Source organism: Scatophagus argus, chromosome 3 (assembly GCF_020382885.2).
Source record: "Scatophagus argus isolate fScaArg1 chromosome 3, fScaArg1.pri, whole genome shotgun sequence".
Taxonomy (NCBI): domain Eukaryota; kingdom Metazoa; phylum Chordata; class Actinopteri; family Scatophagidae; genus Scatophagus; species Scatophagus argus.
In genome coordinates, this window is record NC_058495.1 from 1,785,042 (window position 1) to 1,808,813 (window position 23,772).

At 41.3% G+C, this 23,772-nt stretch overlaps 1 protein-coding gene across 1 annotated transcript in view; it reads right to left on the reverse strand.

Annotated features, from left to right (window-relative positions):
• The window catches only part of stab1 (stabilin 1), a 98,205-nt gene that overhangs the window by 21,787 nt on the left and 52,646 nt on the right, over positions 1-23,772 (reverse strand). Inside the window, exons 44-57 of the mRNA XM_046380501.1 lie at positions 21,329-21,400; positions 19,724-19,843; positions 19,532-19,579; positions 18,955-19,035; positions 18,350-18,496; positions 14,037-14,171; positions 13,883-13,942; positions 13,326-13,502; positions 10,793-10,882; positions 9,283-9,429; positions 8,281-8,337; positions 8,015-8,183; positions 6,280-6,429; positions 4,526-4,630 (exon numbers count right to left, since the gene is read on the reverse strand). Of these exons, the coding sequence (XP_046236457.1) occupies positions 4,526-4,630; positions 6,280-6,429; positions 8,015-8,183; positions 8,281-8,337; positions 9,283-9,429; positions 10,793-10,882; positions 13,326-13,502; positions 13,883-13,942; positions 14,037-14,171; positions 18,350-18,496; positions 18,955-19,035; positions 19,532-19,579; positions 19,724-19,843; positions 21,329-21,400 (1,558 nt within the window). The remainder of the gene's footprint in view (positions 1-4,525; positions 4,631-6,279; positions 6,430-8,014; positions 8,184-8,280; positions 8,338-9,282; positions 9,430-10,792; positions 10,883-13,325; positions 13,503-13,882; positions 13,943-14,036; positions 14,172-18,349; positions 18,497-18,954; positions 19,036-19,531; positions 19,580-19,723; positions 19,844-21,328; positions 21,401-23,772) is intronic.

Here is a 23,772-nt window from a genome sequence, read left to right on the forward strand (position 1 = left end):
AAGATGCTGTATGAGAATTGAGGGCGGCACGGTGGTGCAGTGGTTAGCACTGTCGCCTCATAGCAAGAGGGTTCCAGGTTCGAATCCCGGTCTGGGCCCTTCTGTGTGGAGTTTGCATGTTCTCCCTGTGCCTGCGTGGGTTTTCTCCGGGTTCTCCGGCTTCCTCCCACAATCCCAAAAACATGCACATTAGGTTAATTGGCTACTCTAAATTGCCCCTAGGTGTGAGTGTGAGAGTGTGTGGTTGTCTGTCTTTGTGTGTTGGCCCTGCGATTGACTGGCGACCAGTCCAGGGTGAACCCCATCTCTCGCCCGTAGTCAGCTGGGATAGGCTCCAGCTCCCCCGCGACCCTGACGGATAAGCGGTATAGAAAATGGATGGATGTATGAGAATTGAAACACTGAAGGAGTTGAAATGTTGAGGATAGCTGGCTCTGTAGTGGACCTGGAGTCCAAACACCTGTGGCAGAGGAGAGGACTCTGAACTAACTCATATCCATAACGAACAATGTCCATCACCCTCTGCACAGGACCATAAACAGGCAGAGGAGCACATTCAGTGACAGGCTGCTGTCTCCATCCTGCTCCACGGACACATTGAAGAGCTCATTCGTCCCTCAGGCCATCCAGCGCTTCAACTCGGATGAGTGAGGACAAAATCGGACTGTGTCGCTGGATGGTTAACGCTGCACGCTTTCTTTGTCGCTTTCTCACTCAACAATTGTTTTCCCACCATTGGACTGATTTTATTCTTTTATTCTATTATTGTTTTTATGCTGACTTGTGCTTTTTGTCCTTTACTGCTGCTACTGGATAGTCAATTTCCCTTGGGATCAATGAAATATCTATGTAGGTGTGGTTTTGTCTTAGCATGACTTTAAACTATCAAAACTATCATCTCCCATACCACTGACAAGCACTGTGCTATTTTAACAGCAGCAGTTGTCATGGCAGTTGTAGGACTGACCGGGCTGCATCCTAAAAATTACCATTCTGATTAACAGAAGATGGGATGTGGGTGGGTAAAATAATAGATCTTTAATGAAAAAAGATCTATTCCCAACAGCAGAACCAATAAGTACATCTACCCATTAGAGATGCTATGCATTTTCATACCAGGCACAGGAGGTTAACTTTAATTATTTATATCTCCTGACACCAACTGGATGGGTCAGGATCTAATGCTCTTTATTCCTCTGCACATCCAAAAGGTCACACACAGTCAAATCCTAAAATCCATCAGAATGGGCTAAAAATATTTATTTCAGAAGCTAAATGCTAAATTCTGTTTCCTCTAGGGAGTTTTCTGTCAAAGTGCATGTGTTGTGTACCTGCCTATTTACAGTGGCTTGCGAAACTATTTGGCCCCCTTGAACTTTGTGACCTTTTGACACATTTCAGGCTTCAAACATAAAGATATAAAACTGTAATTTTTTGTGAAGAAACAACAACAAGTGGGACACAATCATGAAGTGGAACAAAATTTATTGGATATTTTTAACTTTTTTAACAAATAAAAAATGAAAAATTGGGTGTGCAAAATCATTCAGCCCCATTGAGTTAATACTTTGTAGCGCCACCTTTTGCTGCGATTACAGCTGCAAGTCGCTTGGGGTATGTCTCTATCAGTTTTGCACATCGAGAAACTGATATTTTTGCCCATTCCTCCTTGCAAAACAGCTCGAGCTCAGTGAGGTTGGATGGAGAGCGTTTGTGAACAGCAGTTTTCAGTTCTTTCCACAGATTCTCAATTGGATTGAGGTCTGGACTTTGACTTGGCCATTCTAACACCTTGATATGTTTTTTGGTGAACCATTCCATTGTAGCTTTTGCTTTATGTTTTGGATCATTGTCTTGTTGGAAGACAAATCTCCGTCCCAGTCTCAGGTCTTTTGCGGACTCCATCAGGTTTTCTTCCAGAATGGTCCTGTATTTGGCTCCATCCATCTTCCCATCAATTTTAACCATCTTCCCTGTCCCTGCTGAAGAAAAGCAGGCCCAAACCATGATGCTGCCACCACCATGTTTGACAGTGGGGATGGTGTGTTGAGGGTGATGAGCTGTGCTGCTTTTACGCCAAACATAACTTCTTGCATTGTTGCCAAAAAGTTCGATTTTGGTCTCATCTGACCAGAGCACCTTCTTCCACATGTTTGGTGTGTCTCCCAGGTGGCTTGTGGCAAACTTTAAACGACACTTTTTATGGATATCTTTAAGAAATGGCTTCCTTCTTGCCACTCTTCCATAAAGGCCAGATTTGTGCAGTATACGACTGATTGTTGTCCTATGGACAGATTCTCCCACCTCAGCTGTAGACCTCTGCAGTTCATCCACAGTGATCATGGGCCTCTTGGCTGCATCTCTGATCAGTCTTCTCCTTGTATGAGCTGAAAGTTTAGGGGGACGGCCAGATCTTGGTAGATTTGCAGTGGTCTGATACTCCTTCCATTTCAATATTATTGCTTGCACAGTGCTCCTTGGGATGTTTAAAGCTTGGGAAATCTTTTTGTATCCAAATCCAGCTTTAAACTTCTCCACAACAGTATCTCGGACCTGCCTGGTGTGTTCCTTGTTCTTCATGATGCTCTCTGCGCTTTAAACAGACCTCTGAGACTATCACAGTGCAGGTGCATTTATACAGAGACTTGATTACACACAGGTGGATTCCATTTATCATCGTTAGTCATTTAGGTCAACATTGAATCATTCAGAGATCCTCACTGAACTTCTGGACAGAGTTTGCTGCACTGAAAGTAATGGGGCTGAATAATTTTGCACGCCCAATTTTTCGTTTTTTTATTTGTTAAAAAAGTTTAAAATATCCAATAAAGTGTGTTCCACTTCATGATTGTGTCCCACTTGTTGTTGATTCTTCACAAGAAATTACAGTTTTATATCTTTATGTTTGAAGCCTGAAATGTGGAAAAAGGTCACAAAGTTCAAGGGGGCCAAATAGTTTCGCAAGCCACTGTAGGTGTATTTTACTGTCTGAATAATGCACCCTTTAAATAGTAGGAAAAATCACTTTTTGCTGCTTTAAGATAGAAAGGCAACGACAATGTGCCTGACAAACCTCACCTTACAATTTAATTAAAGAGTTTGGTCTGGACCTGCTCTGTTTGGAAAGTGTCATGAGATAACTTTTGTTGTGAGTTGGCGCTATATAAATAAACTGAATTGCACTGAACTGAATTTAAGACTAACACTGTCAGGATCTGTTAGTTCTCTCCCTGCTCTCCCCGTGTTCTCCTTTGTGTTGCCCTCCCTTGTGTCATGGTTCGCTCTTGTCTCATTCTCCCCCTCTCCTGTCCGTCTGTTTGGTTTGTCCAGAGCTGGGCATTCTCCTGGTACAACTCTGATCACATTACCTCACCTGCCACACCAACGTTTGGGACCATTAATCTCTGCCTTAGGAAAACACCTGATTGTATTCTTGTGAAATTCTGCTAGGAGATTGGATTTTTTTGTAACATTTGAACCTTTGTCATTAAATCTTGTTGAAATTTTACCTTCTGTCTCTCAGTTTGGTGTCAGCAGGGAAAATAAAACACTGGATCTGCTGTATGCTAATGTGAAGGAAGCATACAGCAGATCAGTGCAGCCAGTGACCACAGGAGCTGTATGGAGGTGGCCACAGGAGGCTATGGAGACCCTGCAGGGTTGCTTTGAGGTTGGTTGCTTTGACTGACTGGGACGTTTTCTGTGATGCCCATGGGAAAGACATCCACACACTCACAGACTGTAATACGGATTATATTAACTTCCGCATGGATAATACAGTCCCCACAAAAACAGTTCGCTGCTTCCCCAACAATAAACCATGGGTGACCAAGGACATCAAGGCAGCCCTGAATAGGAAGAAGGCTGCTTTCAGGAAGGAGGACAGGGAGGAGATGAGGAAAGCACAGACTGAGGTGAGGGACAAGATCCAGGACGGCAAAGAGCAGTGTAGGAGAAACCTGGAGGGCAAACTGGCCCAAAACAACACCAGGGAGATGCGGAATGGGATGTGAAGCATCACTGGTCAAGGAACAAAGACTGCAGTGATGGGAGGAGACCAACAAGTGGCCAACGAGTTATACCTGTTCTTCAACAGGTTTGATGTTGTGGACACTTCCCACCCCTCACCCACACCTCCAACACCTCTCCGGAGGTCATCACACCTCCTAGATTACTCCCCCACTCCTCCTCACCACTGTAGACCTCAGCCTCAACCCCTCCCACTTAACACCCCTCCCCCTCCACCGCAAGTCGTTTGCTACTTACACAATGTGGCTACTGGGCATGAAAATGACAACTGCGTCAACTGCTCTGTGCTAAGCTGGTGTAAGATAGTCCCCTAAGTCTTTATGAGGAACCAATGAGCTTGGTGCTGAGAGCCACAGACATGTTAAGAAAGACAGAAAGCCCTGATAGACAGACTATCACATTGTTGGTTTTGGTTCTTATGGATTAATTAACAGATATTTTAACATCCAAAAACGTTAATTGTATTCAAGTCCTCACATTCAGGAGAGAAACTCACCTATGTCAGTCTGGCATTGATCACCCTTCCAGCCTGGGTTACAGAGACATCGTCCAGATCCCTCAATGCCCTCATCGCACTTTCCCTGCTTACTGCAGCTGCAGACTGAGAAAGAGATGTAACATGACTCAAACCCCCTTACTCTGATAATTCAAAATAATCTGGCAACAGAGTTGTGAACATAGTTAGGCATAAGTTAGGCATCCAGGGTTGCTGCACTAATACTAATACTACTAGCTCATTTTCTCTATGGACAATCTGAGGTGACCAAAATTCAGAGCTCTTTGAGACTTGGATATACATGAAACACTTCTGTGCTGGAAAAAGTCTGTAAAAGTACAACATATAACATAAAGGAGGGAAGTTAACTTTGATCCCTAAGGTGCACTTGAAAACATCCAATCACAGACCTTCGTATTCCGTTGTTGTCTGCTGTGTTTACAAAAATTCATTTTGTAGAAATAAATCATCCAGTTTCTGATTCTGGATCAGTTTAGGATTAATTCGGTAACCATGGTGATGGGTTTTGTTCTCATCATAGGGCTTTGAATTTCTGACTGGCTTCCTCTCCACAGCAAGGAGATCATTAAAACTTTGAAACCTAAACAGAAGATGGTCATCAGCTGTGTAATATCTTTTTATTTACCAATCTGCTGAGTGACTTTGAGTGAAGACAGCTGGCATAGCTGAGCTAAAAACACCCAGCTGTGTGGTGGTGAATGTGGAGTGTTGCTATGGAGACAGACTGCCGCAGAGCTGATGGGGGTGAGACTGTCTGCTGACTTGAGATTTTTGGGGGGTATGGGCAGGAGTCCAAGGAGTGAGGAGTGAGGATGCACAAGAGCAGCCATCACAGTCATCACTTTTACCGTACAACAATTCCCTCTTCCCTTACTGGACATCAGTTATTGATAAGATGCTGTAGTTGATTGGACTGATCAGATCTCGCCTCACTGCAGTTTCATAGCAAAGTGAAGACAGATAACAGAATAAAATCAAGTGTCTCACTTCAACGTTTTATATTTTATTTATTTGATGATTTTCCATCTAAAAGTCTGTGCCAACAACTTTCTTTATGATCAATGATCTGCAATAAACACTTTTTGCATTTAGTCACATGTGAGTCTGATAATTCCTAAGCACCGGGTTTGATATGCTAAATAACTTCAACTTCAATTTCCACCTTCCCCTGAAACATTTAACGCCATAAATAATTTCAAGTAGTAGCAACAGACAGCACAGTGATATTCTGGGTTATTATATGATGAATTCACAACCATAATATGACTGAATTCATATGCAAATAAGGAATTAATAATTGCCATCCACAATGACCGCAAAGCAGTGGTCTCATATTCTGTTATGAATAGTGAAATGGGAGTTGCCTGGAGGTAACTTCCATTGCAAAAACATGCATACTGATGGTAGAATGTTCTGCTGCTGGTGATTTTGTCATTTCAACCACTGAAAGCAATGGTCAGCTGCTATGGGAATATTTTGAACACTGGTCGTGAGGAGAAACACAGGAGTTTGAAGCTTAGCAAATCTGGATATTTATCAACTTATACTTGGCTATTGGAACGCAATACTGATTTCAAACGGACTACAGTGTCTCACCACATTCATGTTGAGTGACTCCTTTTTAAAACTAATATATAAAGCCAAGAACAGTTCACAGACTATCATACATACAAAACTGTGTTCTAGTTTTTAGTCAAAATCAAACACAACTGCGCTTACTGTTTTAAGCCTACCTCTGCAGTTAGGGCCATAACGGCCAACAGAACACATTTCGCAGGCTTTCCCTTCGAATCCTTCATGGCACCTACATCTCCCTGAACCAAGCACGCCATCATCACAGTCACCGTGGTTACCACAAGGAGCCTCCACGCCACCTGGACAAACTGAAATACACAGGGAATGGGGGGAGTCTGTGAGAGTTATGCAATGGCTCAGATACTATTATTACTATTATGATGGAAGTTAATGGTGGTATGCAAATAATCAGCAAACTTGCAAGAGAGTGTGTTGAGAAGATGAAAATATATTCAGTTATTATTATTTTTTTTACTAAAGGCTTCCTACATGGCAGAACAATGACAGAACAGAAATAATGGGGGGAAACTTAAGGAGAAGCCATCTACAAACATGTGCTGACATTTGTTACTTGTATTACCATTGTCAGATCAACTCATTTTACTCATTGATCACAATTATTATCATTTATTACTTCATCATTTTTATCACATTTATTGTTTTAGGATTTATTCATGTAATCATTTAACCATTCATCATTTAATCATGTCACGTCATAATCATTTGTCATCATTTAATCAGCCTAGATTTAACCACGTTTCATTAAGCCATTTATCACTTAATGCAACACTTTTGTCAAACCCCTTGAATTAAAGCTGAAAGTCTTCACTTCATTCACTTCTTGAGCGTTTCATTTCAAATCCAATGTGGCGGTGTACAAAATGCCAAAAAACTTATCCTTGTCCCAGTATATATACAGGTTTGCTGCTGTTCGTTAAGCTTTGGATTAATTGGATCAAATCTAAATGAATATGTATAACTAAAATTTATAAGGTCACATATAAGACATAAAATCCATTTATACTAGGAAACCTTAATTTGAGGACATGAAAAACAGAACCAACCCAACTCAACCACTTTTAAAATGTTTTTATTTATCTTTAATATTGACATTACAAGTCTATATTACTGAGTGAATAGCCCTTCCTTTGAGGGCTAAGGACCCGCAAGCATAGCCTATTAATCCACGAGTGCTACAGGCGGCAGATTAATAAATGCACCGTTGCTACAAGGAAAGTCTTTTTTCTTGTCTTGACACTTCTGAAGGCTGCCCAATTAAAAAGGAGCTCTTCTTCCTGCTTAATAAATACAGTGATATCTGCAGTGCCAGACTTGATTGACAAGTCAAAAAACACAGTAAGAACAAGAAAGGCTCTTCCTGGTAACAAAAGTGACACTGTGCTTCAAACCAACTGCCCTTTGCCATGGCTGACATTTTGATTCGAACCTAAGCCTAACTAATAACATTAACAAAGTCTGCATTCTTGAGTCCTTTGGAGTCACCTGTCCACTATGGAGAGGTTCAATAAAGTTACAGTAGGGGAAAGAAACCCATTTTTACACTCAAACTCTGTCACACTGCTTTAGTTCCAAAAGAGAATATCTGTTCAAAAGAATAAGATCAGCACCAAAGGAGGGTTTCAATTGGCTTTAGAGCCCCCTTGAACATTCTTAATGCAGAATATCCTCATGCACCCAAGAAATATCTACATCTAATGTGCAGATTGCCATGAAATGTCCCGATACTATTGCTATCTCCCTGAAAATGCAACCTACATTTCAATGGCCCAGTGAGCTGTCCCCACGCCTGTCTCAGGAAAATCTTTACTTTTGTAGCTCCACAAATGATAAGGCTCTAAAAATGAACACTGGGGCCACTAGGCAAGGCCTTACCTTGACAGTCTCGGCCATAGTGATTTTTGCAGCACTTTTGAACCCAGGAGGGAAACTGACAAACTTTCTTACAGCCCCTCCGGCTGAATGGATCATCCAGGTCAGTATACCAATGCGAGTATCCACTCCCAAACCTGGAGCGAAAGTTCAAACAACGCTCCGTTTTCCCCTGGAAGAAGTCAGAACTGGCATTTATCTCTGCATAGTTTATTTATTGTACACACTGCTAATGGTTTTAATGATTTTCACAGACAGGCAGATTTTACCGTGTCTTGGTGTCTGAAGGAGCAAGATGGAGGATAGAGGCAGCGTCCACAGCGTCCCTGCAGTATTTTAAGACAGAAAACTTCCATTATGAGAATGAAAGCTAAACCCATTTTAGAAAATGCACCAGTGTAGCAACAGTATTTGCAGTAGTGGAGTCATAGTTGAAACAGTCCTATAAGTAACAATAGTTATGGTAGAGGCTATTTTGAAACCTGGTCACATCAGACATTGGTACAGCAAAATAAATCCATGTATCTTTGTGAAATATTTCTTTCTAGAAGCTTGGTTATGTATGGATTACTTGTAGAGTTAGTTGGTTATTTACTGTAACTTCTATACTACTCTAACATGCTAGCAGCATTGCTCTGGGAGCTATTGTGACAGAATAGCTTCCAGAGCTTTTTTTTCTAGGTTGTACCATATTTTGTACTGTTTTGTCAGGATTGTCATTTTCATTTGTCAAAAAGCACTAAAATGCAATGACAGCTTCTTTCATTTTGGTCTTTCTGGCTTTTTGTTTCCCCAACAATTGCAGTAGTTCCATAAAAATGATTAAAATGCTTTCACCATGAAAATTCTCCAATTTAAATGCTAGCATGACTAGGCCTTTTCAGTTACAATAAGCAATAAATGTGGCAAATTTAATCTCAGTAGTATCACTAGTTTCTAACTAGTTTGTGCCACAGGAAAATTGTTCAAAAAAGTCCTGGATAGAGGGGTTTGTGGGAAAGAAATATTAAAAAAACATTTTCGTACGTGTAATCACCTGAAACTGAAAATCTTTTTTGTTTTTGTTGTCTTAAAATGACCTTCTACATCTACAGAGGGAGCAGGCCCTCTTCAACAAAGCCCACCATGTTTCTGATCTTCCACATATTGGCCGTAGGGGAGAGTGAGACAAGGGTTGTTCAGTTGGCTGCAATCTTCACATCACTAGATACCACTAAATGGACTTTTCGTGCACTATAAGTATTAAAAGTAATAGTGTTAGTACTACTAACGTAAGTAGTCCTGTTCTCCAAGGTGTCGCAGTGTGCTCCCAGGCCAGGTGGCTCCAGCAACTGGTCAATGCCATAGGCTATGCCCTCTTTGAAGGCCAGGTAGCGTTCCACTAATCTTGCTGCGTTATCGTTAATCAATACAGCCCCCTGCACACACACACAAACAGAGTTCCATTTGTTTTTAAAACAGTCCACCACAGTAAAACACATATTTGACATCTGAAACAGTTAGGTACATATATACTGGGACATTAATGAGCCACCAAAGATGGGTGTGGGTGTATAAAAATGGCTGTAATTCCTCGCCACACTTTTGTCAAACCCCTTGAATTAAAGCTGAAAGTTTTCACTTCACTCACACTTTGAGCCTTTCATGTGGCGGTGTATAGAGGCCAAATACCAAAAAACTTATACTTGTCCCAATACAGTAGTAGTTAGTAGCAGTCAGTTGGTCAAAACGGTAGTTTTGGATGGAGAAAAGAGAGGATCTTCTCATCAATTTGTATGAGGACCAGCTGTATCCGTGTGAGGCAAAACTGACTTAAGATTTAAATTTACTTCTAAACTGACAGCTGCCCTGCAAACCGTCTTCTGCTCTGTTCACATTCATGCTCACTCTCTGTCACTTCCCTCAACCACACTGTACATACTCACTTTTGTTTTTGCTGCTTCAGCTATAGTGTAAATGCAACTTTAGCTGGCAGTTAGAACAGAATTACAGAGAATTGTTAAACCATCTCATGTCTCATTTAGTCACATTGATGTAAACTGACAAGACTTCTTTTACAAAGTTGCAGTCTGGCACACTGCAGTTGGAAGTTTCAAGTTGTCTCAACATGACTGCGCACCAGTGCACAAAGCAGGGTTCATAAAGACATGGATGAGCGAGTTTGGTGTGGAAGAACTTGACTGGCTTGACCTGAGTCCTGACCTCAACCCAATAGAATGCCTTTGGGATGAATTAGGGCAAAGACCATCTTGGGGCAAAGGCCTTCTCGTCCAACATCACTGTCTGACTTCACAAATGCTCTACTGCATGAATGGTCAAAAAGTCCTATAAATACACTCCTAAACCTTGTGGAAAGCCTTCCCAGAAGAGTTGAAGCTCTTATAGCTGCACACGGTGGGCCGACATCATATTAAATCCTATGGATTAAGAATGGGATGTCACTTAAGTTCATATGCGTGTAAAGGCGTCATGACTGTGCTGTTCAATTACAAAGATATGATTTTCCTCTGTGTTACCTGTCCATTCAAATTACTTAATGTTTACCGTACATTGTCCCTGGTTAATATCAGTGTGAACAAGACATGCATCATAATACAGCAATGGACCATTTTTCAGATTTGGTAGGATACAGTATGTTGTCAATATGAAACTGTGTTCATTCCAACATCATTGGAACAATATGGACAACATGAAACAATACCAGTCACTAGCAAATGCCAACTGCTAGGTGTAGAAGCCAGCATGACTACATGTTTGGTGTGTGTTTGTGTGTTTTCATACCACCAGAGTCTTGTCACAGCTGTACTTGATGGTGGATCCGTGCATGGTGCGGAGGCTGGAGTATTTATCTGGCTGACTGAGACTCATGACCTACAAGCAGACAGACAGACATGCAGCCAGACCGACACACACACACACACACACACACACACACAAAGACAATGATGTCAATCTGTTTCCAAAGCAACAGACATTGACAACAATAAGTAAAAATATGTGTGTTTGTGTGTATATAATGGATCATTTTCATACATGAATTTTTAAAGGTGTGCTAGTATATAACATTTTTGGGGAGCCTACATGTTGCTTAGCAATAGCCTCACTAGTGACAATACTGTGTTCTGCTAGCATTTTGCCTTTTTTAAATTTTTCTGATAGGTTTGGTTTTAATGATGATTTAATGATTGACAGCTGAGCACTGGTCCTGATTGGGTTGGGTAGATTTATATGGTTGAACTCGATACTGCAGCTCCACTGTCCAATCACCAATGCACAGACTCTGGCTCCAAGTGATGTCATCAGCACAAGATGGCAGCACTTGTATCCAGGAAATTTTGGCTTCATTTTTGGAGAAGGTGGAGTGCATCTTTATTGTGTGGTGGTGTAGACGGAAACAGTTTTTGTTTTAAAAGAATTTTTAAAAATGAAAATGTAAGTGTAAAAACTATATTTTGCATGAGCACTGATTGTAGTTGTAAAGCTAAAAAATTCAGCTGTAACAGTTTGTTCAATCAAAAGGCAATTAACCAAGAACTATTTTAATAAGTGCTTAATCTTTTCAGTCAAGCAAAAATCCATCCATCCATCCATTTTCCATACCGCTTATCCGTCAGGGTCGCGGGGGGGCTGGAGCCTATCCCAGCTGACTACGGGCGAGAGGCGGGGTTCACCCTGGACTGGTCGCCAGTCAATCGCAGGGCCAACACACAAAGACAAACAACCACACACTCTCACACTCACACCTAGGGGCAATTTAGAGTAGCCAATTAACCTAATGTGCATGTTTTTGGTATTGTGGGAGGAAGCCGGAGTACCCGGAGAAAACCCACGCAGGCACAGGGAGAACATGCAAACTCAACATAGAAGGGCCCAGACCGGGATTCGAACCTGGAACCCTCTTGCTATGAGGCGACAGTGCTAACCACTGCACCACCGTGCCGCCCTCAAGCAAAAATGTCACTTTTATTTGTCTGATATCATAAATGAAATATTGAATTGTTTTGAACTGTTTGCAAAAACAAGACATGTCACTGGTATTGAGAACTGGTAAATGACATTTTTCTGACAAAAGATTTGACACAATAAATGATGGATTAATCAAAAATGAAAATAATCACGTGTTGTAGCACTATGTCTGTTCTTTTTCCACTTCTTGTTCTGAACTTTTCAAATTCACGTTTTCATTTTAAAAAAGAAATGTCTGAGTTAGGGATTGGGTAGGTTTCCAGTTTTGCTGGTCCAGTGTGCTGTATAAGATTAAACCAGTTTAATTACAACCCAACAGAACCAGTGTTTGTCAGGTGTGGAGAGAGCTAGCAGCATGCAGCTAACAGTTTGTTAGCAGGAGCACTAGGACAGCTGCAGCTAGACCAGTGCAGCATGTGGCGCTTCCCCCTCTTGTTTACTACAGTTACTACTACTACTACTACTACTGCTATTACAGGGTTGTGTGCACATTCCAATGACTCCAATCAGTGTTCACAAATTGGTGTACATTATGTTATCTAATGCAATGTTGTGCGCCCACAATATTTGAGTACGAAGTTACTGCAATATCCTGTGAATACAAATGAACACTTAGTTTATCTGTTTTCAAAAGCTGTCCAGTTTTTCATAAAACAAAAGCAATTCATACAAGGCTTCTATTGTGAAACATTTCCAACAGTGTGTTGTGGAAAACTCACACCCATGTAAAATGTATCTACTGCCATCTTTTCTCAAATTGCACTGACTTGAGGTCTAGTATTTTTATTTTGAAGAGAAGAAAAATTAGAGTTAAGTCATATGGTTGTGAGAAATAAAACACAATGTGTCATAGCTGTCCTGATGAATTGTGGTGCTGCTACGGGGCGGGGGCAGCCATTCGCTGGTTTGATTCCCCTAACGGACGGGCAGGAAAAATTTGGGTGTGGTGGAGTGATGAAAATGCCCCCCACCCCCGCCCATTAGCTGACTGATGTGCCCTTGAGCAAGGCACTTAAACCCCAATTTGTTTCCCGTGCGAATGACAGTGGCAGCCCACTGCTCCTGTGTGTTTGACTACATGTAACTTACTTGGTGTTGCATGTGTTAAATGCAGAGGAAAAATTCAGTGTGTGGATGTAAAAATATATGTACTGCCAATAAAGCTGATTCTTCTTCTTCTTCTACGCTCCTATATATATGGGCTCAATTGAAATGGCTGTTGAGTGAGGTGTAACATCTAGTGGTCGTGAAAATATGATATTGTGACAGATCTAGCTTTAAATATTAACTACTTTATAATGCAACCATCCAGCAACTGCCTTCCTTCTTCTCTTCCTGCTCCTCCTACCTTGGAGTTGCGTATAATGTGAGCCTTCACAGTGGCAGCTAGCTGGTCTTGGTGGTCAGGGCTAGAGAGCCAGCGCTGTCTTTCAGCTGGCAGCGAGTTGAGGGCCTTGTCTGTGGGCCAGAACATGGTGAATGGTTGATGGATGTCCATTTTGAGCACAGGGAGTAATCCTGCATCCTGCAGAAAGAGCACACAGTACAGATCAGAAGTTGTATTCACAGTATAGTAATATAACTGAACTGTCCTAATCATGTCTGATCTCATATCTATTTAGATTTACAGTGTTATAAGCCTAACTTTAAGAAGACCTGACAAATATTAAACTGAGGGGAAACGCAAAGAAAAACAAATGTGTGTAGATGTGCAAGTAGTGGAGGGGTAAATGAAGGAGGAGAAGCAAGAGGCAGAGTGGGAAGTGTAGCTGCAGGAGGAGTAGAGGCAGTGGAATGAAGCGTAGGAGGGAAAATCAAACAAGGAGTTGCAGTGTGTTACTGATACTCTGGTGTATTGGTAGTTTAGTTGATGTTTTTCTTATTTTAATTTTAATTTTTTTTTACCTCCACAAGTTTGTAAAAGCGGCTGTAGCCATAAAAAACAGCTGCTGATGTGAAGTTCATCTAAACACAGAGAGAGGAAGAGAGGTCATACTGCCTGCCTGTCAAGTCTGATTAAACATCAGTCATTTATTGATTTCAATCCAACACAGCACACTTTGTTAGACTGGACACTTGGTTTCTCCTGCAGACTGTAGGGCGTCAACATCGTGTCAATGTGGTGAATGACTCCGTTAGATGTGATGTAATCACTCTTCACGATCCTCGACCTGTTGTTGATCCAGACTGAATCCTGCAGGGAGGGAGAGACAGAGACAGAGACAGGTGTGGAGAGAGGGGGAGGTTAGGCAGACAGGTAGAAACAAAGGCAAAACAGCTGAAGACACAAAGACAGTTGGAAAAAGGGATTTTCAGCTCAACTCAAACTTGCTCATCAATCTTGACACTTGTCTTGTTATAACTGGCCTTCACTGTGTACACTTTACACTTTCTTGTCAGTGTATCGGGCAGTACAGGCTGTTTGAGAATTCCTGCACTAACACAGATCTCAAGTGCTAGTGCAAGTGTACACTGGGGGAGAGTGGTGGACTAGCATAAAAGGGGATATTTTAGGGTGTGAGTACACTGAGAAGACCCTCAACGATCAAGCGCACAGAGCAATAGACTCCGTGTAGAAGCTTCTTGATCGGGTCCTCACTTGGGCACTGTGCCACTCACCCTCTCTGTATAACACGTGTAATAGTGTTTACAATGTCACATAATACCTTGGATAAATGGAAAGATTGCAAATCCGGCTCCCTAGGGTTGGTGTTATTAGAAATATTAGAAAGATGGCAGAAGAAAGTTCCAAAGGATGAAATGAGAAAGGGATTAGAAAGGTTTGTAGACTGGACAAGGGAAATGCAGGAGCAAGGGATGTTTGGATGTTGTGAAAATGCAGGGTACAGGAAGTTTAGAACAAGCCACAGCAGAGTTACAAGAGGCAGGTAGAGTGCAAAAAGGGAGGGCAGGAAAGGCAGTGAAAAGGCAGAAAGGTTTTTGGCAGACTGCCAATGTTTTCTGGGAGAGGTGAAGTTCTTCATCCAATCACCATCCTCTGCACCGCTGATACATCAAATGCCAGTTAAGACCTTGACTCCCCCAGAGACACAGCGACCTGAACAAACAGATAAGACGACTCCTCAACCAGATATGATACCTGACCAAACCTCCGCTGCTCCCCCTCCTCCCTACACAGAAGCATGTACTATGCTGGAGGCTTTCCAGCATCAAATGCCACAGACACAGCCTGACACAACACACATAACCCAGAGCTCACCTCCTATGATGGGCCCTCTAGCAGTCATAAGGAGTTGCCTGCTGCAAGCAGCTAAACTAATAAAGAGATGCAACTACACTCCACACTACAACAACAATCAACTGAAGATGCTCAAATGACTCTCTATTGTGACGGACAAAGGAGCCATAAAGGATGATAAAGGACTCTGGAGAAATCATGAAGGCAAGATAGTAGCTTCAGCTGGACCACTAAATCTGTTATGCCAAGAAGCTCACAGTAGAGGTCACTGTGCAAGCTCAAAAGAAACAGCTCTCATTTCTCAACATTGGTGGCACCCCCACCTTAAGGACATCACTAAATATTTGGTACAGTTGTGTGAAATCTGTAATCAGTTTAAGGTTGAGTGAAACCTAATCAAGGTTTCACTTAAAGCAGAACTAGGAAGTTTTTCAGTTCCTGATGCCCCACGGAAGGAGATTGTGATTGATTTCACTGACGTGGGTGTGGATCACACAGTTGAAGGTAAGAGATATCTCTTAGTCTGTGTAGATCCATTCTCAAGGTGGGTTGAAGCCACACCTACCAGAACAGAAAAAGGGAAAGAAGTCATTAAGTGGTTAACAAAGGAAATTATTCCCAGATTTGGAGAACCAGAAATAATAAGATCTGACAATGGTACTCATTTTTCAAATGAGGAGTTAGGAGAAGTATGAACAGGTAAGATAATAAGTAGAATGTTTGGGATCAAACATAGGTTCGGTGCAGTCTATCATCCCGCATCTCAGGGACTGGTAGAAAGAGCTAATCACACTATCAAAGAAGAAGAAGAAGGACTGGCTAAAGTCTGCGCAGACACAAAGCTAACCTGGATCGAAGCTCTCCCTATAGTGCTATTTAATCTGAGATCCACTTCAAATGCAACCATGAATGTCAGCCCACATGAGATTTTGACAGGAAGAAAAATGTCCTGTCCTTTACTACTGCACCAACAGACACACCGCCTGTATTGTACTGTGTAGTATGAAGATCTGAGCAAGTATGTTAAACAACTGAATTACACTATGATGAGCATTTCTCAACAGGTCATGGAAATACTCACCAAAGAACAGGACACATCTCCTGTAGAGGTGGGAAGCTGGGTCCTAAGGAAGGTCAACAATCTCAACTGGTCCTTCCCCAGGTGGAAGGGACCATACAAAGTAGCAGAAGCTACATCACACTGTGTGAAGGTATGGTTGACAGAGGACAGACTAAGCAACTGGATGCACAAGACACATTGTGCACTAACCCAAGACCCTATAGAGAGAACACTGACTGAGGTTCGGACTGACTTAAGAGCCTTGCAACCGGCCAGAGATTACGACTCTAGAAATGACACCCTACTAGAGACTGGATAGACCACAATTGACGAGACCCTCCAAAAAGACTCCACTATGAAGATTAAGCTGTAGTACTCGAGCGGCTGTAACTGTATTGGTTCAACATGCAGGTAAAACCTTTCCACTGGTCTCTCTGAGCCTGGAGAGGAGGAGACTGAAGCTTACAAGGATGCTGACAAAGACAAAGACCGCTGTTTATATTCCTGAATACCACATACTCTCATATAGCATATGGCTCATAGTTTTCTCTTATGATTAGTGTGCTCATTGCAGAAATGTTATCAGTAGAGTTACAGAAGGTTGCACTCTCCTGGGAAAGAAGCTCTATTCCCTGTTCCATGATGGCTACTCTGTTAACATTTCCACATGCCTGTGCAATGAATGAAGAATTGCTTGCTGCCAGTAACTGCAACGAAGAACAGCTTCCACATAGTGGCATACATATAGGATGCACAACGCAATGAAGACATGCTTACATATCCACTATGTGATTATGAGATTTTTATTTGTATTGATATAATAGAGTTATATCAAAACGGGGATACCTAAATAAGAGATACAATACAGAAATAACGTTACCACCTATTTGATTGACATAATAAAATTATGTCAAAAGGGAGAAATGTTATAATTGTCCTTTACTGTGTACACTTTAGACTTGTATTTTTCTACTTAGATTTGTATTTTCTTACAGAACTCATGTCACCTATTGTGTGTCCTTGGATGTACCCACAAGATCCTCTCTAATCTTTCTAGGTCTGTTACAGTAGATACACGCCTCAATAAAAATATCCACACATGATCCAGTTCCAGTCTGAGCTTCTCTCTGTTGTTCCCCTCTTCCTTCTGTTTGCATTCATGTCCCATGAATGCATGTTACAAATTGGCTTAGTCTTTGTGCTTTCACATCTTGCAGGTTCCATGGATCATGGTTGGACTTCCTTCTGTGGTCCCACTTTACACCAACTGCTGTTATTATCATCTAGTCATATTTCTATATAATAATAATAGTAGTAGTTATCATTATTATATTAATAAAAGTATGTTAAAATGCATTAGATCAAGAACATCTAATTGTAATTAACTCATTTCAGTTCTACCAGTTCTACCTGGTATACTCTGATCTCCATTCAGTCATGTATTGTCATTACTGTTTTTTTGTTTTAGCATGGTTTCATTCACTCCCTCATTTTGTTGTTATTGTTTGTAACATTGTTGTCCTTTGTTAGCAGTGTAGTATTCAATGTTTTACATACAGAATGTGTCTACATACAGTTTCTTTGTTGTCTGTAACTTCACATTGATTCACGTCATGCATGTTGATTCCTGTTTCTGCTTTAAACTTCCCTCCGTGGAGTGAATGAGTGATAGCACAGTATGGTGAATGTGTCTTATGGTGAAGATGTCTCTAGTGAATGTGTTTAATAATAGGGAGCAGTTGAAGTTCAGATACTTGGCAAGCATGGGACAAACTGTGATCTCAAAAAAAACTCTGGAAAGTTCAGAGGAAGACCACAGGAGGGATTTTTGGCAGAAGGGTATAAAAAACAAAAACATCGAAAGGACAGATAAGTGTTACAGTAAAATATCAGTGTTCTGGTATGCTGTGCAAATAAACTCATTTGAATTTACCAGTCCATTTCTAGTTTCTTCTGTCAAATACTAACCAGGGAAATGACCAAGGATCTCAGTGAAGCATTTCATGAACTTATATTCACACAGTAAAACCTTATTATAAACCAGTTTTTCTCAGTTAGTCTTTGAAAAGGCCACATTACGGCGTGTGTGGCTATGTATGTGTGCGTATGTTACCTGCTGCACACTGAATTGCAGTGTATGTCCCGATGTTGAGACAGCGAGCCTGGTGGTTTTGAGGTCACTCAAGGTCAAAGTCTCACAGGAAACAACGTGGTAACGAACCAGGTCAGCAAGACGACCAAACCTGTTCCATTCATCCAACTACACACAGACACACATAAACCTCAGTCAGTGTATGCAATACATATCAACACACATACCAACAACCATGTTTTAGACTCACTGTCATGGTCATGAGGTTTGTTTATAGTTTGTTTCCTGTTTTATTTTGTTATACTCACCTCTCCTGCTTCTGTGTTTTCCCACCTATTTGATTATTTGCCCCCCTCCCCCCCAGCTTCACCTGCACCTGGTTATCCTCCTCCTTAGTGTATTTAGGGAGTGTGTTCCCCTCACCCTTTGCCAGCTCGTCTTTGAGCCTGACGTGTGCATTTTTGGTTTATTTCCCCCAGTGATTTTGGATTCTGCCTGTTTTTGGATTTTGGATTTTCCTGCCACTTGGATGTACATAGTTTTTTGCAAGTAAATAGCACTACATCTGGGGATATTATTATTGCAGTTGCATTAGATAATACATAAAAAGCAGATGTTATACACACAGAGGTGGAGTTGTTGGTTTCCTCTACAGGGACGAAGACAGTGAATGGTCCATCGCCAAAAAGACTACGAGAGCTTGACGTCTGAGAAACACAAAGAAAACAAAGTCAGCTTAACTTGATAATGGATCTGGGGGCCTTTATTAAGAGCAGGTTCAACTTAAGCAACTTTTGACCAAAAAAAGTGAATAGAAAGAAAAACAAATCTCAGTCACTCCAGTTTGCTTGTCAACTGACTGCACTGATTTCCACTTAAATGAACTCCTCCCTCTAAATCACAAGGGGCAGTTGGAATTGAAGTGCCCCATCACACAGATACTGCACCAGTTTATTTACATTACTCACATTGCAAGTCCTTATCAAACATTCACACCCACCCTTCACTTTCAAATCATTACATTCTCATGGAGTCCAAGGACTGTCATACACTACAGCTCACAGAGGCACTGAGATTTGTGATTTTGGGCTATAAAAATAAAACTGACTCAACAGTTTCTTGAGCACTTTAGCTGAATCATGTGTAGTGTCAGCAAGTTCGAAGTTCAGTTTTATTTAGTGTGTGAATTTAAATATGACTCACAGACAACATTCGATGGAAGAAGGCATTCTCTGGCTGTCGGAACAGCTCCTGTAAGACAGACAGAAAAAACTGAAAATGCAACCTCCTGTAAGTGTGTGTGTGTGTATGAGTATGTGTGTGTGTTTGTGTGTGTTTGTGTGTGTTGGGGGGGGATCAACATTTCAGGAAGAAGTCAAAGGTCATGTGACTCACATTATTGGTGTTTCCCCGACAACTGAGACCATCTCCTATATGGCCTCTGAGGCAGGTGCAGTTCCTTTGGCCCTGACCCAAGTACTCACAGCGAGCAAACTTACTACAGCCTCCATTGTTCTGCGCACGAGCATCCACACACACACAAACACACACACACACACACAAATAATGTATCTTAAATTGTTGACACAGGACAGGCATTAGCCATGCAACTATTTACATTTTTGATAAAACCATTACTAGTATTTCTGTTTAACTGACTCCTCAGTTTGTATATTGAAAACATCTCTAGCCTTGTTCTTGCCCAAGCAAATCATAAAAATATAATTTTTAAATTTGGTAAGCTTTTAATAATAGCTAGTCACATCAGCTCCTCGTTAACCCTTTAAAAGCACAGGGCAGTTGAATGAGGTGAGAGGACAGCAGGACCGTTACTTTGGAGGTAACTGCTCTCTCCAGGGATTTTACCCCAAATATTTCAGGTGACACTGAATGAAACAAATTTATATTTATGAGATAATGGCAAACTGTGCAGTTTGACCAGGATGTTGTGGTACGGAAAAATATGTCCATTATGAGTGTCTATTTGTACCCAGGTTAGAATAGTCACAAAGCAGCTGTTTGCCTATTACACTTTCAATTTACAAAAACCTGGTGCATGCATGGTTGCATGTCAGCATTTTCTTCAAGACTGTAACACCTAGTCCTGCCTGCTGTGCTGATATTGGCTAGCACTACTGTGCTGTGATTGGCCCTGTTACACACTAGTGATGCATAGATCATTTGGTCTGACAATGTACTATAGATACTGTATTTTCCGGACTATAGAACGTACCTGAGTATAAGCCCAACCCACCAAATTAAATAATAATAATAATATTTGTACATATATAGGCCGCACTTGACTATAAGCCGCAGGTGTCCACACATGACGTTTTTTGCATTGCGTCAGTTCTTCACGCTGCCGTCTCCAACGTCTCACCATTGATTCGTTTACGCCAAGCTTATGTGCAGCAGCTCTATTTCCTTCTTGGACAGCCAGTTTGATTGCTTTTAACTTAAAAGCTGCATCATATGCATTTCTTCGAGTGTTTTACATGATGAGTGTGTGAGCATGACACCCAAAATGACTGTTAAAAGTTACGCTTAAAACTAGCGTCTTCCTCTTTGCATCAACAGGCCGTTAGCCCGTAAAAATCTATAGATTAGCCGCATATTTGTCTAGGCCGCAAAGTTCAAGGCATGAGAAAAAAGTAGCGGCTTATAGTCCGTAAAATACGGTAATTTAAATAGGGTCCCTGAGTGCTAATAGCATCTGCCTTCCATTATTATTGCCTGTTGTCTGTGGGATGTAAATATACATATATTTTCAAAAATAATTAAATTAGTTGTAATTTATATGTGCCAAAAATGCCAACAATATTGCTGGAGTCAATAGTTTACAGTTAATAGTTTAGTTTATTTTGACTGTAAGAAAAAACATCTGCCAGTTGAATGACATAAGTGTTTTTTTTCTTTTCAAAACAAGTGTCAATGACTTGCAACAGGACAGAACAAACCAGATGGCTACATAGGAATCAGCAAAAAGACACATTTACATACATTTCTGCATGGGTTGACAGGGTAACAAAACCTCCCTGATCCCTGAAAGCCCAACCGACACATGCAGGCCGTCTGGAAACAATAAAAGAAGTAAGAGAGAAAACAGTCAGTAAAACAGTTAATTATTCATCCATGTTTCCTCCCTCCTGTACTTTGCCAAACAACAAGTCCAATAATAGTTTAGCTCTTTAATAGTCTTCCCACAAAATCCTCTTTTATCTGACCATTAATAACTTTTGAATTTACCTGATTAGAAGCCACTAGGTAAAAATTACACTACACTACACTAGACGTCTATCTGATAGTGCTGGGGCAAAATTTAAGGAAGTGATACCATCTGGTATCATTGATACCACCATTTACTTCAGTACCACATCTCAGTATAACCGAACCCTCTGATGCTGACTATAGCCCCTCTAAAATTGATCTTTTTGTGGACAGTGCTGCAAACTCATTGAGAAAAACACTCAACTCTGTTACCGCCCAAAAAAAGAAAACGATAAAGCAAAAGAGATTAGCATCATGGTACACATCCACAAATTACAGCAAAACACACGGAAACTCCAAAGGAAACGGCTTTCCAACAAATTAGAAGAATTTTGCCTGATCTGGCATGATAGTCTCAGATCATACAGAAAGGCCCTACGGAATACCAGAGCAGCCGGTTACTCAGCATTAATAAGAACAACCCCAGGTTTCTCTTCCGCACTGTAGCCAGGCTGACAGAGAGTCATAGTGTTATTGAGCCTTGTATTCCTGTAACCCTTAGGAGTAATGATTTTATGGCCCTTTTTAAAAAATTCTACTCATTAGAACTAAAATTCAACATCTCCTAACCTCAACTGGCACTGACCTACCAGACAAGACAATACTAGACAAGACTGGTTCTCTCCTGTTGACCTTCATCAACTAAATTCACTGATCTCTTCATCTAAACCAGCAATATGCCTCTTAGATCCAATCCCAACCGAACTTCTCAAAGAAGCTTTACCCCTACTTATCACCTCCCTTCTAGACATGATGAATCTCTAATAACAGGCTACGTACCACAGACCTTTCAAATAGCTGTAATCAAACCTCTCCTTAAAAAGCCTAATCTTGATCTAGAGGTTTTGAGTAATTATAGACCGATATCTTACCTTCCCTCTCTAAGGAAGCAGTTGCTTATCAGCTGCTACTTGAGGATTTCCAGTCTGGTTTCAGAACTCACCACAGCACAGAGACAGTGCTGGTCAAAGTCACAAAGGATCTTTTACTCACATCAGATCAGGGTCTTGTTTCTGTACTCGTATTGTTAGAGCTCGATGCTGCACTTGATACTGTTGCCCTTTATATTTTATTAGACAGATTGGAACACTTAATTGGCATTAAAGTAACTGCATTAAGTTGGTTTCAGTCTTATTGATCAGATCGAAATGAGTTCATTCATGTTAATGATGAATCCTCCTTAAACACAAAAGTTAGTCAAGAATCCCCCAAGGTTCTGTGCTAGGACCACTATTATTCACCCTATATATGCTCCCCATTGGTGACATTACTAAGAAACACTCAGTACATTTTCACTGTTACACACAATCATATTTATCAATGAAATCAGATAAAGCCAATCAGCTAACCAAACTTCAGGCATGTCTTAAAGACATAAAAAACCTGGATGGTTTGCGATTTTCTACTTTTAAACTCACATAAACCTGGGGTTATTGTGCTGGGCCCTAAACATCTTAAAAACAATTTAGTGATATAGCTACCTTGGATGGCATTACCATGGCATCCAGCCCTATCGTAAGAAATCTTAAAACATTCTTTTTTGATAAAGCCTACAGTTAGGGCTGGCCTAGGCCAGCCCCTAGTAATGCTGCTATAGGCTTAGACTGCTGGGGATCTCCCATGATGCACTGAGCTTCCCCCTTCTCCTTTAACTCTCCTTCCACACATATTCATGCTAAAAACATTCCTCTATGATAGAGCTTATAGTTAGGGCTGGCTCAGGTAACTGAACCACTTTATAGCTATGCTGCTATAGGCTTAGACTGCTGAGGGACTCATCAGGATACAAGGACCCAGCTCCTCTCCTCTCCTCTCCTCTCCTCCTTCTACACACTTGCTGTTCTGTCTTTATCTGTTATACTGTGTAGTCTGGCCTTGGTGTCTCACACTCTCTCTGCGTCTTCACAGATTTCTCCACAGCTCCATCCACCGGCACCAACCTCCACCTGCATCACCTCCTTCCCTGTGTTTCTACCCTGCCAGCCGTCCCTGCTCATCAACCAACCTGCTGCTCCTGCTTTCCCTGGTCACAGCCCAGTCTGCCCACCAGGATCTGCCTCCATCAGCCTGACTGAACATTCCCCATCTATCACATATCTCATGTTGTTAACTGCTTTCCTGCCTGTACAACATCCATTGCACGTCTGCCCGTCCTGGGTGAGGGATCCCTCCTCTGT